Genomic DNA, 24,585 nt, shown 5'->3' with positions numbered 1-24,585 from the left:
AAACTTCCTGTGTTTGGCTTACGCAACCGTGTAATTGTGATAATTGTGTGCTTTCGGCTCCCGAGTTCCCGGGGCTCGCGAACTGTGAAGTGGGCCCACTCCGTGGGTACCAAAGTCTGAGAGTCCCTGTCCCCTGCTTCACAAGCTGATGCCCTAGAAGTAAACCAACACACATTACCTTCTTAATGGGTTGCATAATTTGACTAAACGTTCCCATCGGCATGGGCAGCGGGACACATTGCCGAGACCCAATCGTGCTCGATACAATCTTTTGTGTAAGCTCTTGGGACAGGGTCGTCAGTCTGTATGTACGTGTGTATCACGTGAAGGACCTAAGGGCAAAAGAAATAACTGTAAACCGTTAAGGGGTTGAATAGGTATGTGATATGTGTGTGCGCTTACTTGCCTTCTTGTCACCAAATGACCACCGGGTGAACCGAAAAGCTGTAAGGCTGTTACAACGCCGAGAATACCCGTGGAGGTATTTAACGGTGCAGTCGACCCAGGTTGGGTGGGGCACAAGTTGCCAGTGACGGTGCTGAGGCTGTAGTGACCTCATTTTCTTAACAATGCAAGCCCCAACGAGTGCTCTCCGTTTCACGATGTCCAACATAAGATTGTGTGGAGTTCTTGAATTCTCGTCTGACGAACACCCTAGTAACCCGGCAGCTAGGGTAGATTGACTTCCGTCGCTATGAAGACCATTTACAGCCAGAATAGCAACATGGTTGCCATGGTACGATCAACCACGACGATCGTTTCTAACAACCTCGTTTACCGTCAGTAATCTGGAACAAAATGTGGGGCGGGGGGGAATTTCTACCGTAAAGTGGCACATATGCAGGAGCAACCCGGAATACCCGGAACTTCACCGCGGTGTCAGCTCGAGGCTTTTCACGGGAAGCAGTGCATTCGAAGACGCTTTTCGATGCGGATCGATTTCGGGATGTGAGAAGTTGTGGGAAATATATATATTCCAAGAAACGCCCGCTTAAACGAGGCCATGACCCAACCATGGTGGAAAAAGCGCCAGATATCGACCGACCTAACCTCAATTTTTCAACCATGCTTAGAGGCTTGCACCAGTAGTTGTTAGAAGTTAATTCCCGGCGAACGCAATGTACTTTCTACCAGTGTGGTTTGTCTTACCTCACGATCGTTTCTCCGGCGGGGTTTTAGCGTTAGCGAGTACGTTTAGTTTCTTCTGCGTTGCGTTGGCCTAGAAGGCTGTGAGAAGCCCTCCCGATCGGTCCTCCCGAAAGAGGGTCAGCGTGGTGTGTAACGGTGGTTTTTTCTGTGTGGCTTTGTTCCCAGCCCGTGTATCCATGATGGACGGCGCGAGGAGAAAGTAGCAACTCCATTTACAAATCGGCCAAAATCGTCAATGGTGACCTTGAATCACCAATTCCATCCATCAACGGCTCGTCATATCGTATCACCTCGCATCGCATTTAATCACACATTCCGATGTGTCTCTGTAGAGGATGATCTATCACACTCGAAACAAGCGAAAAGGGACTGGAAGTGTTGAATCATCACTCGGTTTACGGTTGGCTAGATCGATTGAGTTAGAAATCATTCGTTTGCCAGCTTTTGGTGAAAGGCTGTACCAAGCCGGGGACGAATGGGTACTTTTGCGCCTTTGCGGATCCGGTGCAAACTGGCATTGAACGTTCGAGATCGCTAGCGTGCCGATTATCAAACTGGACTGGAGGTTTTGAGGTACAAAACTTTCTCCGGTAATGGTTGGCTGAATTCTCTAGGGGTCTAGTGATTGCGTTACGGGGAAGCCAAGATTGAATAATGTCCAAAGCTGGCTGCTTCCGAAACGGAAAGCACTGTAATCACGGAAAGTGCATGCATATTGATACGCTGTTAAGGTGGATGATTTCGTGATATTGGATAACAATTTACACCAAGATGCATGCCCCTGTAAAGCGGATTGTTGCTCTCGCTCCGTTTAATGTCGATAAACCTTTTACACAATCACATCGGGCCATTAATCAGGTTGTTGTTGTGTATAAGCAACAATTGAAACCGTCAAAACCTTGTACATTCATTTCATATCATAATAGTGAGCAGTGAAGTATAAAGCTAATGCTGTTTTATTGGAAAGATTGAGGACATTAATAGTTTTCAAGTTATTGATTTATTGGTTTGTTTGGACGGACAAAGGTTCCAAACTGTACATTCCATTTCTTGACAACCAGCTTCAAGCGGAGCTACTAAAATGGCACTACGAATATTGCTTCCGTGTGAGAAATGTCAGCTAGAGTGTGTTTCTAATGTTTAGTTCAAACATAACTCAGCCACTCTTATCGCCTGAATGGACACAATTAAAAAGTGATTTAGTAGACGAAACACGATGCACACGCGGTACCAGTTTGCAGGATGTAGAACGAAACAAAAACAAAAAAAAGAACAAACGTACCAACGTGGCCTCTCGCCACCCGAGAGCCTTGGGGGCCTTTGATGATGATGATGACTTGGTTCGGTTGCGTGGGACCGGGACGGATCTTTTCATCAGCACGGAAGTCACCTATCAGATAATAATTACTGAAAGTTTGTCTTCTTCTGTAGTTCAGTTTGGTGGCGTAACGAAACGAAGCCCTAAGGCTGGGAAAGGCCAAGGTAAGGAGGAAGATGAGCTTGAGAACCCTGTGTATGTGTATGTTGGGTTCGAAACGGTACAGCTGAGAGGAATCTATCACAAGAGTTCCCGCAATTTCGCATCCGGAAGTTAGGTACTGTTCTCTCCATTGTTCTGTCAACCGGTGGAGTATATTTTGATTGGGGGGGAAAAAACATTTTCCCCTGGACAAGTATCATGTATCTGTAGCACACAATCTATTAATGTTTTCAGTGTGCTGGTATTCCGCTACCTTAAATTTGATTCCAGACTGCGATATGGTTCCAACTTTCATCATCCCTCCTTTCTGGACTCCAGCCCGATGTTTGACCGGGCGTAACGGCTCTACGGTGGTCTCCCTGAAGAAGCTTCGCTGCTCCTCCGCAGAAGAGACAACGTAACCGTAACATGATCAAATCTTGCCCGTATCAGCCAATGCTACTGACCGGCCGTACCCAATGCGATAGGTACCTGCGGGCTACGTTCCCGAATCTGGAGCCAATGAGTCATCAGATTTGTAAATTAATTTTGCCGAACGTGATTTCTCACACCTGAAACACCTCCCCCGAGGGTCCGAGGGTTTGGTGGTTGGTTTGATCGATTTCTTCAGTCGGCTAAGCAAATGAAAAAAAAAAACAAAAAACACATACCTTACCCCACACCTTGCAACAGAACTGTGCGTAGTATCACTTAAGTTTGGCGCTGAACGCCGGAACCCCAACGTTCCAGAAGAATGGAGCAAGAATGGGCGATGAAAAATCGACTCTAAACGTTGGGAGATGAAATATTTTGATTTTTTTTAACGGAAAGGAGAGCACGAAGAGTAGTATCTAATTGAAAACGAATCAAAAGAACCGTTTATAAGACGATCGAAAGCACACACACGCGCACAACACGGTACAAAGCTTTAACCGTAGGAAGGGATGAGTGTTAAGAAGGTGAAAGAATAGAACCGAAAGGTGTTGGAACTGGGGCTGAATTCGTTCACATTCGGTGGTCGAACCTGTCATTGGCAGGTTTTGCTGAAATTTGGAGCTGATTTCTTTTATGTGACTGACTGGCGGTACAGTTAGACCAGAAGATTGTGGCTGGGAACTCGGGATTATTTAAATAAAAACTCTTACGGGTCATGAACTCGATCGTACCAGTGCAGAAGAAGTTGATTGTTGGATAGTTATTGTAGGTTTCCGAATTCCCCAAAAATCCCCTACTTCTAAGCCTAAGCCAGTGTGGTTAAGTATTGCAATCATGCTACCGTACAGTAGGAGAAAATTGCAGTTGCTACACAATTCTTTCTCCGGCGTCTAATGTTTGGAGAAAAAGCGATGGATTGGCGCTAGGAGCAGGTTCATTAAAACAAACCCCAAACACCCTCCTTAAGCCCAGTGGAACATGGGAAGCCGATTTGTTTTCGCAGTCAGCGGCTTTGTTTTTTTGCATCTTTCACATCGAACTTTGGAGCGGGCGCACTTTCCGCAACAGTGCTAATTAAAGTGTTGCTCACGACTCTAGACCCGAAACCCGAAGTCTGTGTTGTGGCGAGTGGCGCTTGGCGATGCTTGATTAAGATTCCACGGTAGGAGAATGAAGAATTTCCCCGCCGAAAAAGGTTCGATCATGGCTATGGGTAGAATGGAGGAGATAGAGAAAAAGGTGAATACCTTCATTACCGAATTACAGAAGCTCATTACGGCGGCCTGTAAGTGTACTGTACCTTTCGATTATATACCAAACTGCCGGACAACTACCTTGCCATCGGTCCTATGCTCATTGGAGTACCCCCCGGGGGGGTTATGTTTCGATCGCAATTGAACACCGCGGCTCGACCCTTTAACGATTGCACTAGATTGCATTGGTGGATGATTACATTTGCTGAGGTTTTCACTTTTTCGCACTCACACACAGGATGATGGTGGTATCGAGTTCTTCAACACGATCGTTCTGCAACCTCATCTCAAGCTGGTCACTGATCTGGGGCGGGGCTATCACGTACGCTGCCGGTACAAGAGCCGCGAGGCGGCCTTGAAGAACGTCTCGTTTCGCCACAAACCGTCCGCAGATAGTCGACCGCTGGCACTGACCAGTGCAGAAGGTACCGGTACCGATCGACGTGAGCATGGACGCTCGATGGACAGCAGCAAGGACGATCAGGCGGTAATGGAGGACGAGCAGGAAGTGAAACCAATGCCGGGCTGTCATATGAAGATTTTCACCGGCGAGAAGCTGGCAGAGAACGTGAAAATTGGCGATCCACTTACGTTGGTGATCAACATCGATAAGCAGGAAGAGTACGGGCTGCATGTCACCGATTGTTTGGTGCGTGATGGACTTGGCTGGGGCGAGCAGAAGCTGATCAACGATGAGGGATGTCCGCTGGACAGCGAAATTCTTGGTCCGTTCGAGTACACGGCGGATCGGAGCAAAGCGACAGTCACGTTCCCAGCACACAAATTCCCTTACACTTCGTCGGTGTACTATCAGTGTAATGTGAAGCTGTGCGCACTGAAGGATCCGGACTGTCATAAGGTAAGGCGGAGAGTGACTTGATGGGCAGGTGGAAGAACTTTGACCTAATGCTTTGCTCTGCTTACAGACACCGACCTGCTCTAACAAGAATCGACGTACCAAGCGTCAGACGGACGAGGAAGGACAGCCGGCCACGATCGAAGTTTTCTCCGGACTTCATGTCAACGAGAATGCTGAAGTGCTCAGTGATGATGCCGATTCGGTGTTCAAGGAGAAGGTAGGGTATAACACTGGAGTGTGATCGTTTCCATTTTATTAATGATGAACTCTCTTTCCTTTTCACTCCAGACACCGGACGATGCCATCTGTGTGTCCCAGCGTAGTTTCGCCGTTGCCATAGCCATTGCCGGTCTCTGTCTGATGCTGGCCGTCGTCCTCGCCGTGATGTGCATCGTTGCCCGTCGCAGCAGCAAATCCGTGTCCAACTCCGGCAGCTCCATCTACAGTGGCCCGTACACAAACACCGCCTTCTCGCATAGCAGTTAATCCTTCCCGCAAGAGCTTTGTACACGAAGTGTAACACTGGGGAACACTGATACCCGGGTACCAAGCGTCGTGTTCACCATCACTGTGATGCCTGTTGGATGTTGTAGCGGCAAGTGTGTTTTTTCTCCAAACGAACGAACGCTACTTTCGAACGACGTGCACGAGACAATTCTTGCACGGAACTTAACCTAACCTTTTTTGCGAAGGTACACACAATTCCCGTCACGTCAATGCGCGTATAGCTTTAGAGAACGATTCAGTGGGACGGCACAAGCGATTTAGGGTAGTAGAATTAGACTTACACGAAATGAACGGTAGTGGTAAGGTATTACCGAAGCAATCCTCAAACCGAACCGACGGTTTCGTTCCGCGTTCCGGTCATACGATTGCTTTGCTAATATCGCAGAGATCTTGGGTTTTGACGGGGACGAGCAGTCAAAGATTCGTCCCCATCGGGTCTCTGGAAAGCACAACTAACTCCTCGTTTTACTAGAATATTTAGTGCAAAACCTGCTAGGCATGTATGGAGCTATCCTTCATTTGTTACTTCGTAGCACGAATCCGATCGGTGATCCTTTACGCGATCGCACTCCTAAACATTTCGCTTACAACAACGCTCACTTTCCGGATCTAAGTCAGGTGATGGGTACCGCTGATAGACTTGTCTAGTTTAATATTTACTCTCCTCGCCCTTTCTAATTTAATCTGTGTAACTGTGTAACGCGTCTACCAGTCCTTTCAAAACCTCTTCCTTTAATTGTTGTAACAGGGAGCTGAAGAGCGAACAAAGCAAACGCACAATTGCAATATGATTGAATCATTTCATTGTCCCCTCGTGTCCCCAGGTGTCTGACGTAGTAGTGTCCACCATAATGTCATCACGGACGGTTGGTGGCCGTACAAATGCCTTCTGCTAAAACTGCCAACTTTGAAATGCACTGTAAAAAGAATCGCTAATTTTAATACTTTTATATTTATTTAATCGTACCCAATGTGTTTCCTTCCTCCGTCCCCTACCCCAGTCCTGGTCCTGATCCTGTAGAAATGCTCTCTCGTATTGCAGTTGTGTCGTGCATAGCGTAAGAGAAGGTGTTGGCGTGGTCCAATACTAAAACAATCCATTACTAGGAAGCTGGTCGTTGCGTTAGGGAAGTTTATAATTTTATGCACATTTAGCAAAATGAAACCGTAGAATGGAATTCATTTAAAGTAACGGCGACGAACATATCCCCGTAGCGAACGTACTGAAACGAACTAGTAAGCACAAGGGTTAGACAATAGAACTAAAATAAAATGTGAATATAACAAACGAAAAAGATGCGTCTGATGCAATATATTATTGAAAGAACGATTGTTTTAATGATGCAATACTTGATAGGAATTTTTCTTTTTCCTCTAGTGTATATGAACGAAACAGTAAATTTCTTTCACATTTTCGAACCGCAGGCCAATGATGACTTCATAAAACGGTTGGTTCAAAATTATTCGAACATAGGAAATTTGAGTTCGAACATCGAATTGCAATTTCGAAACTGGATTGATTTTCGAAATTCGAACATCATCAAGGTTTACAGTGGTGCTCAACATAGTAAGTTAAAATTAAATGATACCAGGTTTATTTGCTGTTTTCTGCATAAAGGTGACCCAACGTTTGTAAAATGGTTATGATTTTATTTTTTACATTATTTTTTGAGTTTTGTATATCGCAATTCTGTCAAGAATGATTGTTAATTTACAAAATAGACAAGTTTCAGCACTGTCATGTCAGCCACTGTACATGTTTTGCTGTCATTGTTCTCTGTCTATCTCGCTCTGGTGTCAACTGTCAGAGTTCTTTTCATTCCGGGACCGCGTGTTTTGTCGGTGTCGGGTAGTGCGTTGCTGAATTTTTTCATTTTTTGTGAAAAATTACAGCCACAAACTCATCAAAATGAGTCTGTACAACTTCAAAAAGATTATGGTGGTGCCGCCCGCCAAGGTACGTACGCTGAGAAAGTGATTTCGTTGTGAAAAATCTCTTTGTTTACGTGGTCCCTTTCGTGGGTCAGGTGTACCTGTTGTTTATTAAATCATTACCCTTTCAATGGTGTTTTGTAGTCCTTCATCGATATTATGCTATCGAAGACCCAGCGGAAGACGCCCACCGTTGTACACAAGCACTACAAAATCAGCCGCATCCGTGCGTTCTACATGCGCAAGGTGAAGTACACGCAGCAGAACTTCCACGATCGGTTAACCCAAATCATCCAGGACTTCCCGAAGCTGGACGATGTACATCCGTTCTATGCGGATTTGATGAACGTACTGTACGATAAGGATCATTACAAGCTTGCATTGGGACAGCTAAACACGGCCAGACATTTGATTGATACGTAAGTACGCGGAACGTCTTTTAGCTTGCTGCAGCGTGGTGAAATTGTGTTTTGTTTGTACAATTCTGTAGCGTTGCGAAGGATTACGTTCGTCTGTTGAAGTTCGGTGATTCATTGTATCGATGCAAGCAGCTCAAGAAGGCCGCCTTGGGTCGTATGGCCACGATCATGAAGCGTCAGGCATCGAACTTGACGTACCTGGAGGAAGTTCGGCAGCATCTGTCCCGTTTGCCTTCGATCGATCCGTACACACGTACCATCATTGTGTGTGGGTTCCCGAACGTTGGCAAGTCCAGTTTCCTGAACAAGGTGACCCGGGCTGATGTGGACGTTCAGCCGTACGCTTTCACCACGAAAAGCTTGTACGTGGGCCACATGGACCACAAGTATTTGCGCTGGCAGGTGATCGATACGCCCGGTATCCTTGATCATCCGCTTGAGGAACGTAACGTGATTGAAATGCAGGCCATTACGGCGATGGCACATCTGCGCGCCTGCATCATGTACGTGATGGACGTGTCGGAGCAGTGTGGCCATTCGATCGAAGAGCAGGCCAAACTGTTTGACAGCATCAAACCGTTGTTCGCCAACAAACCACTCGTGCTGGTGCTGAACAAGACGGATGTGTTGAAGTTCAGTGAGCTCGCGCCAGAAAAGCAGCAGATTATCGAAGCTTTGTCCGAGGATCGTGAAGTGATTCCCATTCTGGAGATGTCAACCGCCACCGAGGAGGGCGTGATGGAGGTGAAGTTGGAAGCGTGCGAGCGCCTTCTCGGGTACCGCGTCGATCAGAAGCTAAAGACGAAGAAGCTTGACGGTATATTGAACCGACTGCACGTGGCAATGCCGGAAAAGCGTGACGAAAAGGATCGTCCCGCGTTCATTCCGGAATCGGTGCTTGCTGCGCGTACTGCCAATGCGGACAAGATCGCCAAACGGCAGCGCAAGCTGGAGAAGGAAATCGAGCTGGAGATGGGAGACGAGTACACGCTGGATCTGAAGAAGAACTACACGACGATTCCGGAGGAGGAGCGTTACGACGTAATACCCGAGTTCCTGAATGGTGTCAACATTGCGGACTATATCGATGCAGACATTTTCGAGAAGCTCGAAGAGCTCGAACGCGAGGAAGGTTTGCGAATGGATTCTGGCTTCTACGAACCACCAGCGCTCAATCTGGACGAAACATTGCTCGAAATCCGCGAGATGGCTAAACAGATCCGTCTGCGGCGCTTCCAGCTCAAGGACAGCAGGAAGCTGGCACAGAAGAGCGGTCGTCCGATTATGCCCCGACACAAACAGGCGATGGTACGCACACGCAAAGCGGATGATCTGCGCAAGACGATGGAAAATCTCGGTGTGGACATGTCTGGCACGGATGATTCGAACTTTACCAAGAACCAGGTCAGCATCAAGCGTGGCATTATACCGGCGGTCGGTGGACCGAAAACACCGAAGAAGGATCACGAATCACGCGCGATCTGCAAGGCGACTGGGCTGCCACTCAAGCGAAAAACACCACGCAACGAACTGGGCATCAAAGATGTTATGGTAAGTGTGCTGCAAACTGTGTGGAATGGAAGCATTTTTAAAGGTAATCAAACTAAATTCATCCTATTCTTATTACAGCTTAAAGCGAAGGCAAAGATCATGGCGAAACACGACATTGCGAAGCGTGTTACGAAGATGTCCCGCCGGGGTGAAGCCGATCGACATATACCAGATCTTAAACCAAAACATCTGTTCGCCGGCAAACGAGGCGCTGGCAAAACTGAGCGTCGTTAGTTTCTTTTCGTTCGCCCAGGAAAAATCGTACACGGATCTTCTGCAGTTTTTCGTTCTTTACCCATGCGAGGTTTTTTTTGTCAAAAAGATTAAAAAATATATATACAAAAGTAATTCACCATGTACGATTACAAATTAGATTGCAATTATGAAAGAAAACTGTGTGAACCTTCTGAACTGTGTGAAAGAATTTAGTTCATCGTCACTAAACGTTTAGCAATTGTCGCGTTTGCGAACGCAATTCAGAATTTTTTTGCAAAACTCCATACAAAAAAATGGTGAAAAGTCGCTATACGTGTATTTTCAACAAAAAATCGCTATTCGAAGCGCGACTTGACGCCACGGCAGTTTTCTGTAATGGCGGCCACGATAACTCGATTCCGCTAATCGAAGTTGCTTTGAATACAAATTCCAAAGTTAGATCAGTTGTGTGTCATTAAATATTGTAAAGTTTAAAAAAATCGGGTGCTTTTTTATTTTTTAAAGTACGTACGTGTTGTATATCATCATTGTAAATGTAAATACTAATTTTTAAACAGAAGAATGGCAATTAATTCGATAAAAATCTCATCTCGTGGACATTTCCCAAACAATTCTATACATTTGTCAATCTCCTAAGGCTCATTTTTGCATCAAGTCTTGCCTATAACTCGGTCGGTATCCAACGGATCGCCAATCATTAACCTGTGGTCGATAGATGGTACCATTGACTACATTTTCTTTTCGGACGGCCATGCTCTCAGGTGTCTGTGCCGGAATTTATTCGAGGAACCAAGTTTCATACCGTGTTTGAGAAAACGTAAAATTTTCCTCTTTTTTGCACAAAGTTTTGTCTATAACTCGGTCGGTATCCAACGGATCGCCAATCTTTAACCTGTGGTCGATAGATGGCATTAATGGCTACATTTTCTTCTTGGACGGTCATGCCCTCAAATGTTCGTGCCGGAAGTTATTCGAGGAACCAAGTTCCTTACCCTGTTTGAGAAAACGTAAAATTTTCCTCATTTTTGACCAATTTAGCAAAATTTATAAATGTGATATATTTTCATGCAAATTTGTTGCAATGTGTTTCTTTTCATTCAAATATTGCGTTAAATTAAAAAATTAATCAAAAATCAGAAAAAAAAATTTCAACTCGAAAATTTCATAAGGCTTACCCCTTATGTTTTTTTTGGGAAATTTTGCAAAAAAAATTAAATTGATTTATTTTAATGCCAATTGGTTGCAATGTGTTTCTTTTCACTCAAGTAATGCTTTAAATAAAAAAAGAGTGAAAAATAATAAAAAAATCAAGAAAATCAAAAAATTAAAATTTACTAAAGCTCATTTTTGCCCCAAGATTTGTCTATAACTCGATCGGTATCCAACGGATCGCCAATCTTTAACCTGTGGTCAATAGATGGCATTAATGGCTACATTTTCTTCTTGGACGGCCTTGCTCTCAGATGTCTCTGCCGGAAGTTAATCGAGGAAACAAGTTCCTTACCCTGTTTGAGAAAACGTAAAATTTTTCTCATTTTTGCACCAAGTTTTGCCTATAACTCGGTCGGTATCCAATGGATCGCCGATCTTTAACCTGTGGTCGATAGATGGCATTAATGGCTACATTTTCTTCTTGGACGGTCATGCCCTCAAATGTTCGTGCCGGAAGTTATTCGAGGAACCAAGTTCCTTACCCTGTTTGAGAAAACGTAAAATTTTCCTCATTTTTGACCAATTTAGCAAAATTTATAAATGTGATATATTTTCATGCAAATTTGTTGCAATGTGTTTCATTTGACTTAAATAATGCGTTAAATTAAAAAAATAATCAAAAATCAGAAAAAAAAATTTCAAAAATTTTCAACTCGAAAATTTCATAAGGCTTACCCCTTACGTTTTTTTTGGGAAATTTTGCAAAAAAAATTAAATTGATTTATTTTAATGCCAATTGGTTGCAATGTGTTTCTTTTCACTCAAGTAATGCTTTAAATAAAAAAAAGAGTGAAAAATAATAAAAAAATCAAGAAAATCAAAAAATTAAAATTTACTAAAGCTCATTTTTGCCCCAAGATTTGTCTATAACTCGGTCGGTATCCAACGGATCGCCGATCTTTAACCTGTGGTCGATAGATGGCACCTATGGCTACATTTTCTTCTTGGACAGCCATGCTCTCAGGTGTTCGTGCCGGAAGTTATTCGAGGAACCAAGTTCCTTACCCTGTTTGAGAAAACGTAAAATTTTCCTCATTTTTGCACCAAGATTTATCTATAACTCGGTTGATATCCAACGGATCGCCGATCTTTAACCTGTGGTCAATAGATGGCACCTATGGCTACATTTTCTTCTTGGACAGCCATGCTCTCAGGTGTCCGTGCCGGAAGTTATTCGAGGAACCAAGTTCCTTACCCTGTTTGAGAAAATGTAAAATTTTCCTCATTTTTGCAACAAGTTCTGCCTATAACTCGGTCGGTATCCAACGGATCGCCGATCTTTAACCTGTGGTCGATAGATGGCATTAATGGCTACATTTTCTTCTTGGACGGTCATGCCCTCAAATGTCCGTGCCGGAAGTTATTCGAGGAACCAAGTTCCTTACCCTGTTTGAGAAAACGTAAAATTTTCCTCATTTTTGACCAATTTAGCAAAATTTATGAATGTGATATATTTTCATGCAAATTTGTTGCAATGTGTTTCTTTTCACTCAAATATTGCGTTAAATTAAAAAAATAATCAAAAATCAGAAAAAAAAATTTCAAAAATTTTCAGCTCGAAAATTTTATAAGGCTTACCCCCTACAATTTTTTTGGGAAATTTTGCAAAAAAAATTAAATTGATTTATTTTAATGCCAATTGATTGCAATATGTGTCTTTTCACTCAGGTAATGCTTTAAATAAAAAAAAAGTGAAAAATAATAAAAAAATCAAAAAAATCAAAAAAATGAAAAATTACTAAAGCTCATTTTTCCCCCAAGATTTGCCTATAACTCGGTCGGTATCCAACGGATCGCCAATCTTTAACCTGTGGTCGATAGATGGCATTAATGGCTACATTTTCTTCTTGGACGGTCATGCCCTCAAATGTCTGTGCCAGAAGTTATTCGAGGAACCAAGTTCCTTACCCTGTTTGAGAAAACGTAAAGTTTTCCTCATTTTTGACCAATTTAGCAAAATTTATAAATGTGATATATTTTCATGCAAATTTGTTGCAATGTGTTTCTTTTCACTCAAATAATGCGTTAAATTAAAAAAATAATCAAAAATCAGAAAAAAATTTTTCAAAAATTTTCAACTCGAAAATTTTATAAGGCTTACCCCTTACGTTTTTTTTGGGAAATTTTGCAAAAAAAATTAAATTGATTTATTTCAATGCCAATTGGTGGCGATGTGTTTCTTTTCAAACAAGTAATGCTTTAAATAAAAAAAAGAGCGAAAAATTATAAAAAAATAAAAAAAATCAAAAAATTAAAATTTACTAAAGCTCATTTTTGCCCCAAGATTTGTCTATAACTCGGTCGGTATCCAACGGATCGCCAATCTTTAACCTGTGGTCGATAGATGGCATTAATGGCTACATTTTCTTCTTGGACGGCCTTGCTCTCAGATGTCTCTGCCGGAAGTTAATCGAGGAACCAAGTTCCTTACCCTGTTCGAGAAAATGTAAAATTTTCCTCATTTTTGCACCAAGATTTGTCTATAACTCGGTCGATATCCAACGGATCGCCGATCTTTAACCTGTGGTCAATAGATGGCACCTATGGCTACATTTTCTTCTTGGACAGCCATGCTCTCAGGTGTCCGTGCCGGAAGTTATACGAGGAACCAAGTTCCTTACCCTGTTTGAGAAAACGTAAAGTTTTCCTCATTTTTGACCAATTTAGCAAAATTTATAAATGTGATATATTTTCATGCAAATTTGTTGCAATGTGTTTCTTTTCACTCAAATAATGCGTTAAATTAAAAAAATAATCAAAAATCAGAAAAAAAATTTTCAAAAATTTTCAACTCGAAAATTTTATAAGGCTTACCCCTTACGTTTTTTTTGGGAAATTTTGCAAAAAAAAATTAAATTGATTTATTTTAATGCCAATTGGTTGCAATGTGTTTCTTTTCACTCAAGTAATGCTTTAAATAAAAAAAGAGTGAAAAATAATAAAAAAATCAAGAAAATCAAAAAATTAAAATTTACTAAAGCTCATTTTTGCCCCAAGATTTGTCTATAACTCGGTCGGTATCCAACGGATCGCCAATCTTTAACCTGTGGTCGATAGATGGCATTAATGGCTACATTTTCTTCTTGGACGGTCATGCCCTCAAATGTCCGTGCCGGAAGTTATACGAGGAACCAAGTTCCTTACCCTGTTTGAGAAAACGTAAAGTTTTCCTCATTTTTGACCAATTTAGCAAAATTTATAAATGTGATATATTTTCATGCAAATTTGTTGCAATGTGTTTCTTTTCACTCAAATAATGCGTTAAATTAAAAAAATAATCAAAAATCAGAAAAAAAATTTTCAAAAATTTTCAACTCGAAAATTTTATAAGGCTTACCCCTTACGTTTTTTTTGGGAAATTTTGCAAAAAAAAATTAAATTGATTTATTTTAATGCCAATTGGTTGCAATGTGTTTCTTTTCACTCAAGTAATGCTTTAAATAAAAAAAGAGTGAAAAATAATAAAAAAATCAAGAAAATCAAAAAATTAAAATTTACTAAAGCTCATTTTTGCCCCAAGATTTGTCTATAACTCGGTCGGTATCCAACGGATCGCCAATCTTTAACCTGTGGTCGATAGATGGCATTAATGGCTACATTTTCTTCTTGGACGGTCATGCCCTCAAATGTCCGTGCCGGAAGTTATACGAGGAACCAAGTTCCTTACCCTGTTTGAGAAAACGTAAAGTTTTCCTCATTTTTGACCAATTTAGCAAAATTTATAAATGTGATATATTTTCATGCAAATTTGTTGCAATGTGTTTCTTTTCACTCAAATATTGCGTTAAATTAAAAAATTAATCAAAAATCAGAAAAAAAAATTTCAACTCGAAAATTTCATAAGGCTTACCCCTTATGTTTTTTTTGGGAAATTTTGCAAAAAAAATTAAATTGATTTATTTTAATGCCAATTGGTTGCAATGTGTTTCTTTTCACTCAAGTAATGCTTTAAATAAAAAAAGAGTGAAAAATAATAAAAAAATCAAGAAAATCAAAAAATTAAAATTTACTAAAGCTCATTTTTGCCCCAAGATTTGTCTATAACTCGATCGGTATCCAACGGATCGCCAATCTTTAACCTGTGGTCAATAGATGGCATTAATGGCTACATTTTCTTCTTGGACGGCCTTGCTCTCAGATGTCTCTGCCGGAAGTTAATCGAGGAACCAAGTTCCTTACCCTGTTCGAGAAAATGTAAAATTTTCCTCATTTTTGCACCAAGATTTGTCTATAACTCGGTCGGTATCCAACGGATCGCCAATCTTTAACCTGTGGTCGATAGATGACACCAATGGCTACATTTTCTTCTTGGACGGTCATGCCCTCAAATGTCCGTGCCGGAAGTTATACGAGGAACCAAGTTCCTTACCCTGTTTGAGAAAACGTAAAGTTTTCCTCATTTTTGACCAATTTAGCAAAATTTTTAAATGTGATATATTTTCATGCAAATTTGTTGCAATGTGTTTCTTTTCACTCAAATAATGCGTTAAATTAAAAAAATAATCAAAAATCAGAAAAAAAATTTTCAAAAATGTTCAACTCGAAAATTTTATAAGGCTTACCCCTTAGGTTTTTTTTGGGAAATTTTGCAAAAAAAATTAAATTGATTTATTTTAATGCCAATTGGTTGCGATGTGTTTCTTTTCACTCAAGTAATGCTTTAAATAAAAAAAGAGTGAAAAATAATAAAAAAATCAAAAAAATTAAAAAATTAAAATTTACTAAAGCTCATTTTTGCCCCAAGATTTGTCTATAACTCGGTCGGTATCCAACGGATCGCCAATCTTTAACCTGTGGTCGATAGATGGCACCTATGGCTACATTTTCTTCTTGGACGGCCATGCTCTCAGATGTCTCTGCCGGAAGTTATTCGAGGAACCAAGTTCCATACCCTGTTTGAGAAAATGTAAAATTTTTCTCATTTTTGCAACAAGTTTTGCCTATAACTCGGTCGGTATCCAACGGATCGCCGATCTTTAACCTGTGGTCGATAGATGGCATTAATGGCTACATTTTCTTCTTGGACGGTCATGCCCTCAAATGTCCGTGCCGGAAGTTATACGAGGAACCAAGTTCCTTACCCTGTTTGAGAAAACGTAAAGTTTTCCTCATTTTTGACCAATTTAGCAAAATTTATAAATGTGATATATTTTCATGCAAATTTGTTGCAATGTGTTTCTTTTCACTCAAATAATGCGTTAAATTAAAAAAATAATCAAAAATCAAAAAAAAAATTTCAAAAATTTTCAACTCGAAAATTTTATAAGGCTTACCCCTTACGTTTTTTTTGGGAAATTTTGCAAAAAAAAATTAAATTGATTTATTTTAATGCCAATTGGTTGCAATGTGTTTCTTTTCACTCAAGTAATGCTTTAAATAAAAAAAGAGTGAAAAATAATAAAAAATTCCAAAAATTCAAAAAAAAGAAAATTTACTAAGGCTCATTTTTGTCCCAAGATTTGCCTATAACTCGGTCGGTATCCAACGGATCGCCAATCTTTAACCTGTGGTCGATAGATGGCACCTATGACTACATTTGCTTCTTAAATGGCCATGATCTCAGATGTCTCTGCCGGAAGTTATTCGAGGAAACAAGTTCCTTACCCTGTTTAAGAAAACGTAAAATTTTCCTCATTTTTGCAACAAGTTTTGCCTATAACTCGGTCGGTATCCAACGGATCGCCGATCTTTAACCTGTGCTCGATAGATGGCATTAATGGCTACATTTTCTTCTTGGACGGCCATGCTCTCAGGTGTCCGTGCCGGAAGTTATACGAGGAACCAAGTTCCTTACCCTGTTTGAGAAAACGTAAAATTTTCCTCATTTTTCCATCAAGATTTGTCTATAACTCGGTCGGTATCCAACGGATCGCCAATCTTTAGCCTGTGGTTGATAGATGACACCAATGGCTACATTTTCTTCTTGGACGACCATGCCTTCAGATGTCTCTGCCGGAAGTTATTCTAGTAAACAAGTTCCTTACCCTGTTTGAGAAAACGTAACATTTTCGTAATTTTTGCACCAAGTTTTGCCTATAACTCGGTCGGTATCCAACGGATCGCCAATCTTGACCCTGTGGTCGATAGATGACACCAATGGCTACATTTTCTTCTTGGACAGCCATGCTCTCAGGTGTCCGTGCCGGAATTTATGCGAGGAACCAAGTTCCATACCCTGTTTGAGAAAATGTAAAATTTTCCTCATTTTTGACCAATTTAGCAAAATTTATAAATGTGATATATTTTCATGCAAATTTGTTGCAATGTGTTTCTTTTCACTCAAATATTGCGTTAAATTAAAAAATTAATCAAAAATCAGAAAAAAAAATTTCAAAAATTTTCAACTCGAAAATATCATAAGGCTTACCCCTTATGTTTTTTTGGGAAATTTTGCAAAAAAAATTAAATTGATTTATTTTAATGCCAATTGGTTGCAATGTGTTTCTTTTCACTCAAGTAATGCTTTAAATAAAAAAAGAGTGAAAAATAATAAAAAAATCAAGAAAATCAAAAAATTAAAATTTACTAAGGCTCATTTTTGCCCCAAGATTTGTCTATAACTCGATCGGTATCCAACGGATCGCCAATCTTTAACCTGTGGTCGATAGATGGCACCTATGGTTACATTTTCTTCTTGGACGGCCATGCTCTCAGATGTCTCTGCCGGAAGTTATTCGAGGAAACAAGTTCCTTACCCTGTTTGAGAAAACGTAAAATTTTCCTCATTTTTGCAACAAGTTTTGCCTATAACTCGGTCGGTATCCAACGGATCGCCAATCTTTAACCTGTGGTCGATAGATGGCATTAATGGCTACATTTTCTTCTTGGACGGTTATGCCCTCAAATGTCCGTGCCGGAAGTTATACGAGGAACCAAGTTCCTTACCCTGTTTGAGAAAACGTAAAATTTTCCTCATTTTTCCATCAAGATTTGTCTATAACTCGGTCGGTATCCAACGGATCGCCAATCTTTAGCCTGTGGTCGATAGATGACACCAATGGCTACATTTTCTTCTTGGACGGTCATGCCCTCAAATGTCCGTGCCGGAAGTTATACGAGGAACCAAGTTCCTTACCCTGTTTGAGAAAACGTAAAGTTTTCCTCATTTTTGACCAATTTAGCAAAATTTATAAATGTGATATATTTTCATGCAAATTTGTTGCAATGTGTTTCTTTTCACTCAAATAATGCGTTAAATTAAAAAAATAATCAAAAATCAGAAAAAAAATTTTCAAAAATTTTCAACTCGAAAATTTTATAAGGCTTACCCCTTACGATTTTTTTGGGAAATGTTGCAAAAAAAATTAAATTGATTTATTTCAATGCCAATTGGTGGCGATGTGTTTCTTTTCACTCAAGTAATGCTTTAAATAAAAAAAGAGCGAAAAATTATAACAAAATCAAAAAAATCAAAAAATTAAAATTTACTAAAGCTCATTTTTGCCCCAAGATTTGTCTATAACTCGGTCGGTATCCAACTGATCGCCAATCTTTAACCTGTGGTCGATAGATGGCACCTATGACTACATTTGCTTCTTAAATGGCCATGATCTCAGATGTCTCTGCCGGAAGTTATTCGAGGAAACAAGTTCCTTACCCTGTTTAAGAAAACGTAAAATTTTCCTCATTTTTGCAACAAGTTTTGCCTATAACTCGGTCGGTATCCAACGGATCGCCGATCTTTAACCTGTGCTCGATAGATGGCATTAATGGCTACATTTTCTTCTTGGACGGCCATGCTCTCAGGTGTCCGTGCCGGAAGTTATACGAGGAACCAAGTTCCTTACCCTGTTTGAGAAAACGTAAAATTTTCCTCATTTTTCCATCAAGATTTGCCTATAACTCGGTCGGTATCCAACGGATCGCCAATCTTGACCCTGTGGTCGATAGATGACACCAATGGCTACATTTTCTTCTTGGACAGCCATGCTCTCAGGTGTCCGTGCCGGAATTTATGCGAGGAACCAAGTTCCATACCCTGTTTGAGAAAATGTAAAATTTTCCTCATTTTTGCACCAAGTTTTGCCTATAACTCGGTCGGTATCCAACGGATCGCCGATCTTTAACCTGTGGTCGATAGATGGCATTAATGGCTACATTTTCTTCTTGGACGGTCATGCCCTCAAATGTCTGTGCCGGAAGTTATTCGAGGAACCAAGTTCCTTACCCTGTTTGAGAAAACGTAAAGTTTTCCTCATTTTTGACCAATTTAGCAAAATTTATAAATGCGATATATTTTCATGCAAATTTGTTGCAATGTGTTTCTTTTCACTCAAATAATGCGTTAAATTAAAAAAATAATCAAAAATCAGAAAAAAAATTTTCAAAAATTTTCAGCTCGAAAATTTTATAAGGCTTACCCCTTACGATTTTTTTGGGAAATTTTGCAAAAAAAATTAAATTGATTTATTTTAATGCCAATTGGTTGCAATGTGTTTCTTTTCACTCAAGTAATGCTTTAAATAAAAAATAGAGTGAAAAATAATAAAAAAAATCAAAAAAATCAAAAAATTAAAATTTACTAAAGCTCATTTTTGCCCCAAGATTTGTCTATAACTCGGTCGGTATCCAACGGATCGCCAATCTTTAACCTGTGGTCGATAGATGGCACCTATGGCTACATTTTCTTCTTGGAAGGCCATGCTCTCAGATGTCTCTGCCGGAAGTTATTCGAGGAACCAAGTTCCATACCCTGTTTGAGAAAATGTAAAATTTTTCTCATTTTTGCACCAAGTTTTGCCTATAACTCGGTCGGTATCCAACGGATCGCCGATCTTTAACCTGTGGTCGATAGATGGCATTAATGGCTACATTTTCTTCTTGGACGGTCATGCCCTCAAATGTCCGTGCCGGAAGTTATTCGAGGAACCAAGTTCCTTACCCTGTTTGAGAAAACGTAAAATTTTCCTCATTTTTGACAAATTTAGCAAAATTTATAAATGTGATATATTTTCATGCAAATTTGTTGCAATGTGTTTCTTTTCACTCAAATAATGCGTTAAATTAAAAAAATAATCAAAAATCAAAAAAAAATTTCAAAAATTTTCAACTCGAAAATTTTACAAGGCTTACCCCTTACGTTTTTTTTGGGAAATTTTGCAAAAAAAATTAAATTGATTTATTTTAATGCCAATTGATTGCAATGTGTTTCTTTTCACTCAAGTAATGCTTTAAATAAAAAAAAGAGTGAAAAATAATAAAAAATTCCAAAAATTCAAAAAAAAGAAAATTTACTAAGGCTCATTTTTGTCCCAAGATTTGCCTATAACTCGGTCGGTATCCAACGGATCGCCGATCTTTAACCTGTGGTCGATAGATGGCATTAATGGCTACATTTTCTTCTTGGACGGCCATGCCCTCAAATGTCCGTGCCGGAAGTTATACGAGGAACCAAGTTCCTTACCCTGTTTGAGAAAACGTAAAATTTTCCTCATTTTTGACCAATTTAGCAAAATTTATAAATGTGATATATTTTCATGCAAATTTGTTGCAATGTGTTTCTTTTCACTCAAATAATGCGTTAAATTAAAAAAATAATCAAAAATCAGAAAAAAAATTTCAAAAATTTTCAGCTCGAAAATTTTATAAGGCTTACCCCTTACGATTTTTTCGGGAAATTTTGCAAAAAAAATTAAATTGATTTATTTTAATGCCAATTGGTTGCGATGTGTTTCTTTTCACTCAAGTAATGCTTTAAATAAAAAAAGAGTGAAAAATAATAAAAAAATCAAAAAAATCAAAAAATTAAAATTTACTAAAGCTCATTTTTGCCCCAAGATTTGTCTATAACTCGGTCGGTATTCAACGGATCGCCAATCTTTAACCTGTGGTCGATAGATGGCACCTATGGCTACATTTTCTTCTTGGACGGCTATGCTCTCAGATGTCTCTGCCGGAAGTTATTCGAGGAAACAAGTTCCATACCCTGTTTGAGAAAATGTTAAATTTTCCTCATTTTTGCACCAAGTTTTGCCTATAACTCGGTCGGTATCCAACGGATCGCCGATCTTTAACCTGTGGTCGATAGATGGCATTAATGGCTACATTTTCTTCTTGGACGGTCATGCCCTCAAATGTCCGTGCCGGAAGTTATTCGAGGAAACAAGTTCCTTACCCTGTTTGAGAAAACGTAAAATTTTCCTCATTTTTGACCAATTTAGCAAAATTTATAAATGTGATATATCTTCATGCAAATTTGTTGCAATGTGTTTCTTTTCACTCAAATAATGCGTTAAATTAAAAAAATAATCAAAAATCAGAAAAAAATTTCAAAAATTTTCAACTCGAAAATTTTATAAGGCTTACCCCTTACGTTTTTTTTTGGGAAATTTTGCAAAAAAAATTAAATTGATTTATTTCAATGCCAATTGATTGCAATATGTTTCTTTTCTCTCAAGTAATGCTTTAAATAAAAAAAGAGTGAAAAATAATAAAAAAATCCAAGAAATCAAAAAATTAAAATTTACTAAAGCTCATTTTTGCCCCAAGATTTGTCTATAACTCGGTCGGTATCCAACGGATCGCCAATCTTTAACCTGTGGTCGATAGATGGCACCTATGGCTACATTTTCTTCTTGGACGGCCATGCTCTCAGATGTCTCTGCCGGAAGTTATTCGAGGAAACAAGTTCCTTACCCTGTTTGAGAAAACGTAAAATTTTTCTCATTTTTGCAGCAAGTTTTGCCTATAACTCGGACGGTATCCAACGGATCGCCGATCTTTAACCTGTGGTCGATCGATGGCATCTATGGCTACATTTTCTTCTTGGACGGTCATGCCCTCAAATGTCCGTGCCGGAAGTTATTCGAGGAACCAAGTTCCTTACCCTGTTGGAGAAAACGTAAAATTTTCCTCATTTTTGCAACAAGTTTTGCCTATAATTCTGTCGGTATTCAACGGATCGCCAATCTTTAACCTGTGGTCGATAGATGGCACCTATGGCTACATTTTCTTCTTGGACGGCCATGCTCTCAGATGTCTCTGCCGGAAGTTATTCGAGGAAACAAGTTCCTTACCCTGTTTGAGAAAATGTTAAATTTTCCTCATTTTTGCACCAACTTTTGCCTATAATTCGGTCGGTATCCAACGGATCGCCGATCTTTAACCTGTGGTCGATAGATGGTATTAATGGCTACATTTTCTTCTTGGACGGTCATGCCCTTAAATGTCTGTGCCGGAAGTTATTCGAGGAACCAAGTTCCTTACCCTGCTTGAGAAATCGTAAAATTTTCCTCATTTTTGACCAATTTAGCAAAATTTATAAATGTGATATATTTTCATGCAAATTTGTTGCAATGTGTTTCATTTCACTCAAATAATGCGTTAAATTAAAAAAATAATCAAAAATCAGAAAAAAAATTTTCAAAAATTTTCAACTCGAAAATTTTATAAGGCTTACCCCTTACGTTTTTTTTGAGAAATTTTGCAAAAAAAATTAAATTGATTTATTTTAATGCCAATCGGTTGCAATGTGTTTCTTATCACTCAAGAAATGCTTTAAATAAAAAAAAGAGTGAAAAATAATCAAAAAATCAAAAAAATCAAAAAAATAAAATTTTTCTAAGGCTCATTTTTGCCCCAAGTTTTGTCTATAACTCGGTCGGTATCCAACGGATCGCCAATCTTTAACCTGTGGTCGATAGATGGCACCAATGGCTACATTTTCTTCTCGGACGGCCATGCCCTCAGATGTATGTGCCAGAAGTTATTCGAGAAACCAAGTTCCTTACCCTGTTTGAAAAAATGTAAAATTTTCCTCATTTTTGCACCAAATTTTGCCTATAACTCGGTTAGTATCCAACGGATCGCCAATCTTTAACCTGTGGTCGATAGATGGCATTAATGGCTACATTTTCTTCTCGGACGGCCATGCCCTCAGATGTATGTGCCAGAAGTTATTCGAGAAACCAAGTTCCTTACCCTGTTTGAGAAAATGTAAAATTTTCCTCATTTTTCTGCAATTCAGCAAAATTTTTAAAGGTGATATATTTTATTGCGAATTTGTTGCAATATGTTCCTTTTCACTCAAATAATGCTTTAAATTAAAAAAAGAATAAAAAATCAGAAAAAAAATTAAAAATAATTTTCCACTCGAAAATTTCATAAGGCTTACCCCTTACGTTTTTTTTGAGAAATTTTGCAAAAAAAATTAAATTGATTTATTTTAATGCCAATCGGTTGCAATGTGTTTCTTTTCACTCAAGAAATGCTTTAAATAAAAAAAAGAATGAAAAATAATAATAAAATAAAAAAATTCAAAAACATGAAAATTTACTAAAGCTCATTTTTGCCCCAAGATTTGTCTATAACTCGGTCGGTATCCAACGGATCGCCAATCTTTAACCTGTGGTCGATAGATGGCACCTATGGCTACATTTTCTTCTTGGACAGCCATGCCCTCAGATGTCTGTGCCAGAAGTTATTCGAGGAACCAAGTTCCTTACCCTGTTTGAGAAAATGTAAAATTTTCCTCATTTTTGCACCAAGTTTTGCCTATAACTCGGTCGGTATCCAACGGATCGCCGATCTTTAACCTGTGGTCCATAGATGACACCAATGGCTACATTTTCTTCTTGGATGACCATGCTCTCAGATGTATGTGCAAGAAGTTATTCGAGGAACCAAGTTCCTTACCCTGTTTGATAAAATGTAAAATTTTCCTCATTTTTTGCATCAAGATTTGTCTATTACTCGGTCGGTATCCAACGAATCTCCAATCTTTAAACTGTGTTTTATAGATGACACCAATGGCTACATTTTCTTCTTGGACAGTCATGCCCTCAAATGTCTGTGCCAGAAGTGATTCAAGGAACCAAGTTCCATACCCTGTTTGAGAAAATGAAAATTTTTCCTCATTTTTGCACCAAGATTTGTCTATAACTCTTTCGGTATCCAACGGATCTCCAATCTTTAAACTGTGTTTTATAGATGACACCAATGGCTACTTTTTCTTCTTGAACGCCCATGCTCTCAGATGTCTCTGCCAGAAGTTATTCGAGGAACCAAGTTGAGGAACCAAGTTGTGCTTGAAAAAATGTAAAATTTTCTTCATTTTTGAGCAATTTAGCAAAATATATTAATTTGATATATTTCCTTGCGAATGTGTTGCAATGAGTTTCTTTTCGTTCAAGTAATGCTTCTAATTAAAAAAAATAATAAAATATTACAAAAAATAAAAAAAATCAACTTGAAAATTTCATAAGGCTATAGCCTTATGCAAAATGGCTATAACAAAATTTATAAATTTGTATTTCCTTACTTCAAGTAGCATCCAAATAAGGTAGAGATAAAAAAGGTAAAACTTAAAATCATTTGTTGAACGGGTAGTCATTGATCCGGAATTATATACAAACAGTGCCAAACAATTTCCGACCATAAACGGAACACCGTTCCCCCGCATAACGCAATTTCGCAAACTCTGCCCGGGCCATCGGTACAAAATCGAACAGTTTTATGCTCATGGTTGAACCGTTTCACAACTTCCTGCAACAGCAACGTATCTTCGATCCGTTCTACGTGACATGGAAGCTGTGACCGGAATGTCGGTCGGCTTTTAATTGCACGCATCGATGTGCTGCATCTGTTGCAATCCCG

At 39.4% G+C, this 24,585-nt stretch overlaps 2 protein-coding genes and 1 long non-coding RNA gene across 5 annotated transcripts in view; 2 read left to right on the top strand and 1 right to left on the bottom strand.

Moving 5' to 3' along the window:
* Positions 1 to 6,957, top strand: part of LOC125771071 (cuticlin-4) — a 38,474-nt gene extending 31,517 nt beyond the window's left edge. For both annotated transcript variants that reach the window (XM_049441277.1, XM_049441278.1), the window contains exons 6-8: positions 4,535 to 5,155; positions 5,223 to 5,372; positions 5,444 to 6,957. In XM_049441277.1, the coding sequence (XP_049297234.1) occupies positions 4,535 to 5,155; positions 5,223 to 5,372; positions 5,444 to 5,641 (969 nt within the window). In that variant the 3' untranslated portion in view covers positions 5,642 to 6,957. The remainder of the gene's footprint in view (positions 1 to 4,534; positions 5,156 to 5,222; positions 5,373 to 5,443) is intronic.
* Positions 6,958 to 7,459: 502 nt separating this feature from the next.
* On the top strand, positions 7,460 to 9,923 carry LOC125771070 (nucleolar GTP-binding protein 1). The gene is made up of 4 exons (XM_049441276.1): positions 7,460 to 7,619; positions 7,739 to 8,013; positions 8,085 to 9,564; positions 9,643 to 9,923. The coding sequence occupies exons 1-4, from the start codon at positions 7,572 to 7,574 to the stop codon at positions 9,796 to 9,798; spliced, it is 1,959 nt and encodes a 652-aa protein (XP_049297233.1). The 5' UTR covers positions 7,460 to 7,571; the 3' UTR covers positions 9,799 to 9,923.
* Positions 9,924 to 16,452: 6,529 nt separating this feature from the next.
* Positions 16,453 to 22,805, bottom strand: LOC125771072 (uncharacterized). 2 transcript variants are annotated; one of them, XR_007419269.1, is made up of 4 exons: positions 21,928 to 22,805; positions 21,528 to 21,737; positions 20,837 to 21,006; positions 16,453 to 16,516 (listed from the first exon to the last, which is right to left on the bottom strand). It is a non-coding gene; the product is annotated as an uncharacterized LOC125771072 (long non-coding RNA). The 2 variants fall into 2 exon arrangements; XR_007419270.1 differs by lacking the exon at positions 21,528 to 21,737 and having other exon boundaries at positions 21,908 to 22,805.
* Positions 22,806 to 24,585: the final 1,780 nt, after the last annotated feature.

Source organism: Anopheles funestus, chromosome 3RL (genome assembly GCF_943734845.2).
Source record: "Anopheles funestus chromosome 3RL, idAnoFuneDA-416_04, whole genome shotgun sequence".
Lineage (NCBI taxonomy): Eukaryota > Metazoa > Arthropoda > Insecta > Diptera > Culicidae > Anopheles > Anopheles funestus.
This window is presented reverse-complemented; position numbering and strand designations above follow the sequence as displayed.

Bases quoted from the DNA above. Each gene is read 5' to 3' on its own strand.
- LOC125771070 (XM_049441276.1), top strand. From the start codon at position 7,572: ATGAGTCTGTACAACTTCAAAAAGATTATGGTGGTGCCGCCCGCCAAG. The intron at 7,620-7,738 runs GTACGTACGCTG...GGTGTTTTGTAG, and splicing joins TGGTGGTGCCGCCCGCCAAG to TCCTTCATCGATATTATGCT. The intron at 9,565-9,642 runs GTAAGTGTGCTG...TTCTTATTACAG, and splicing joins TGGGCATCAAAGATGTTATG to CTTAAAGCGAAGGCAAAGAT.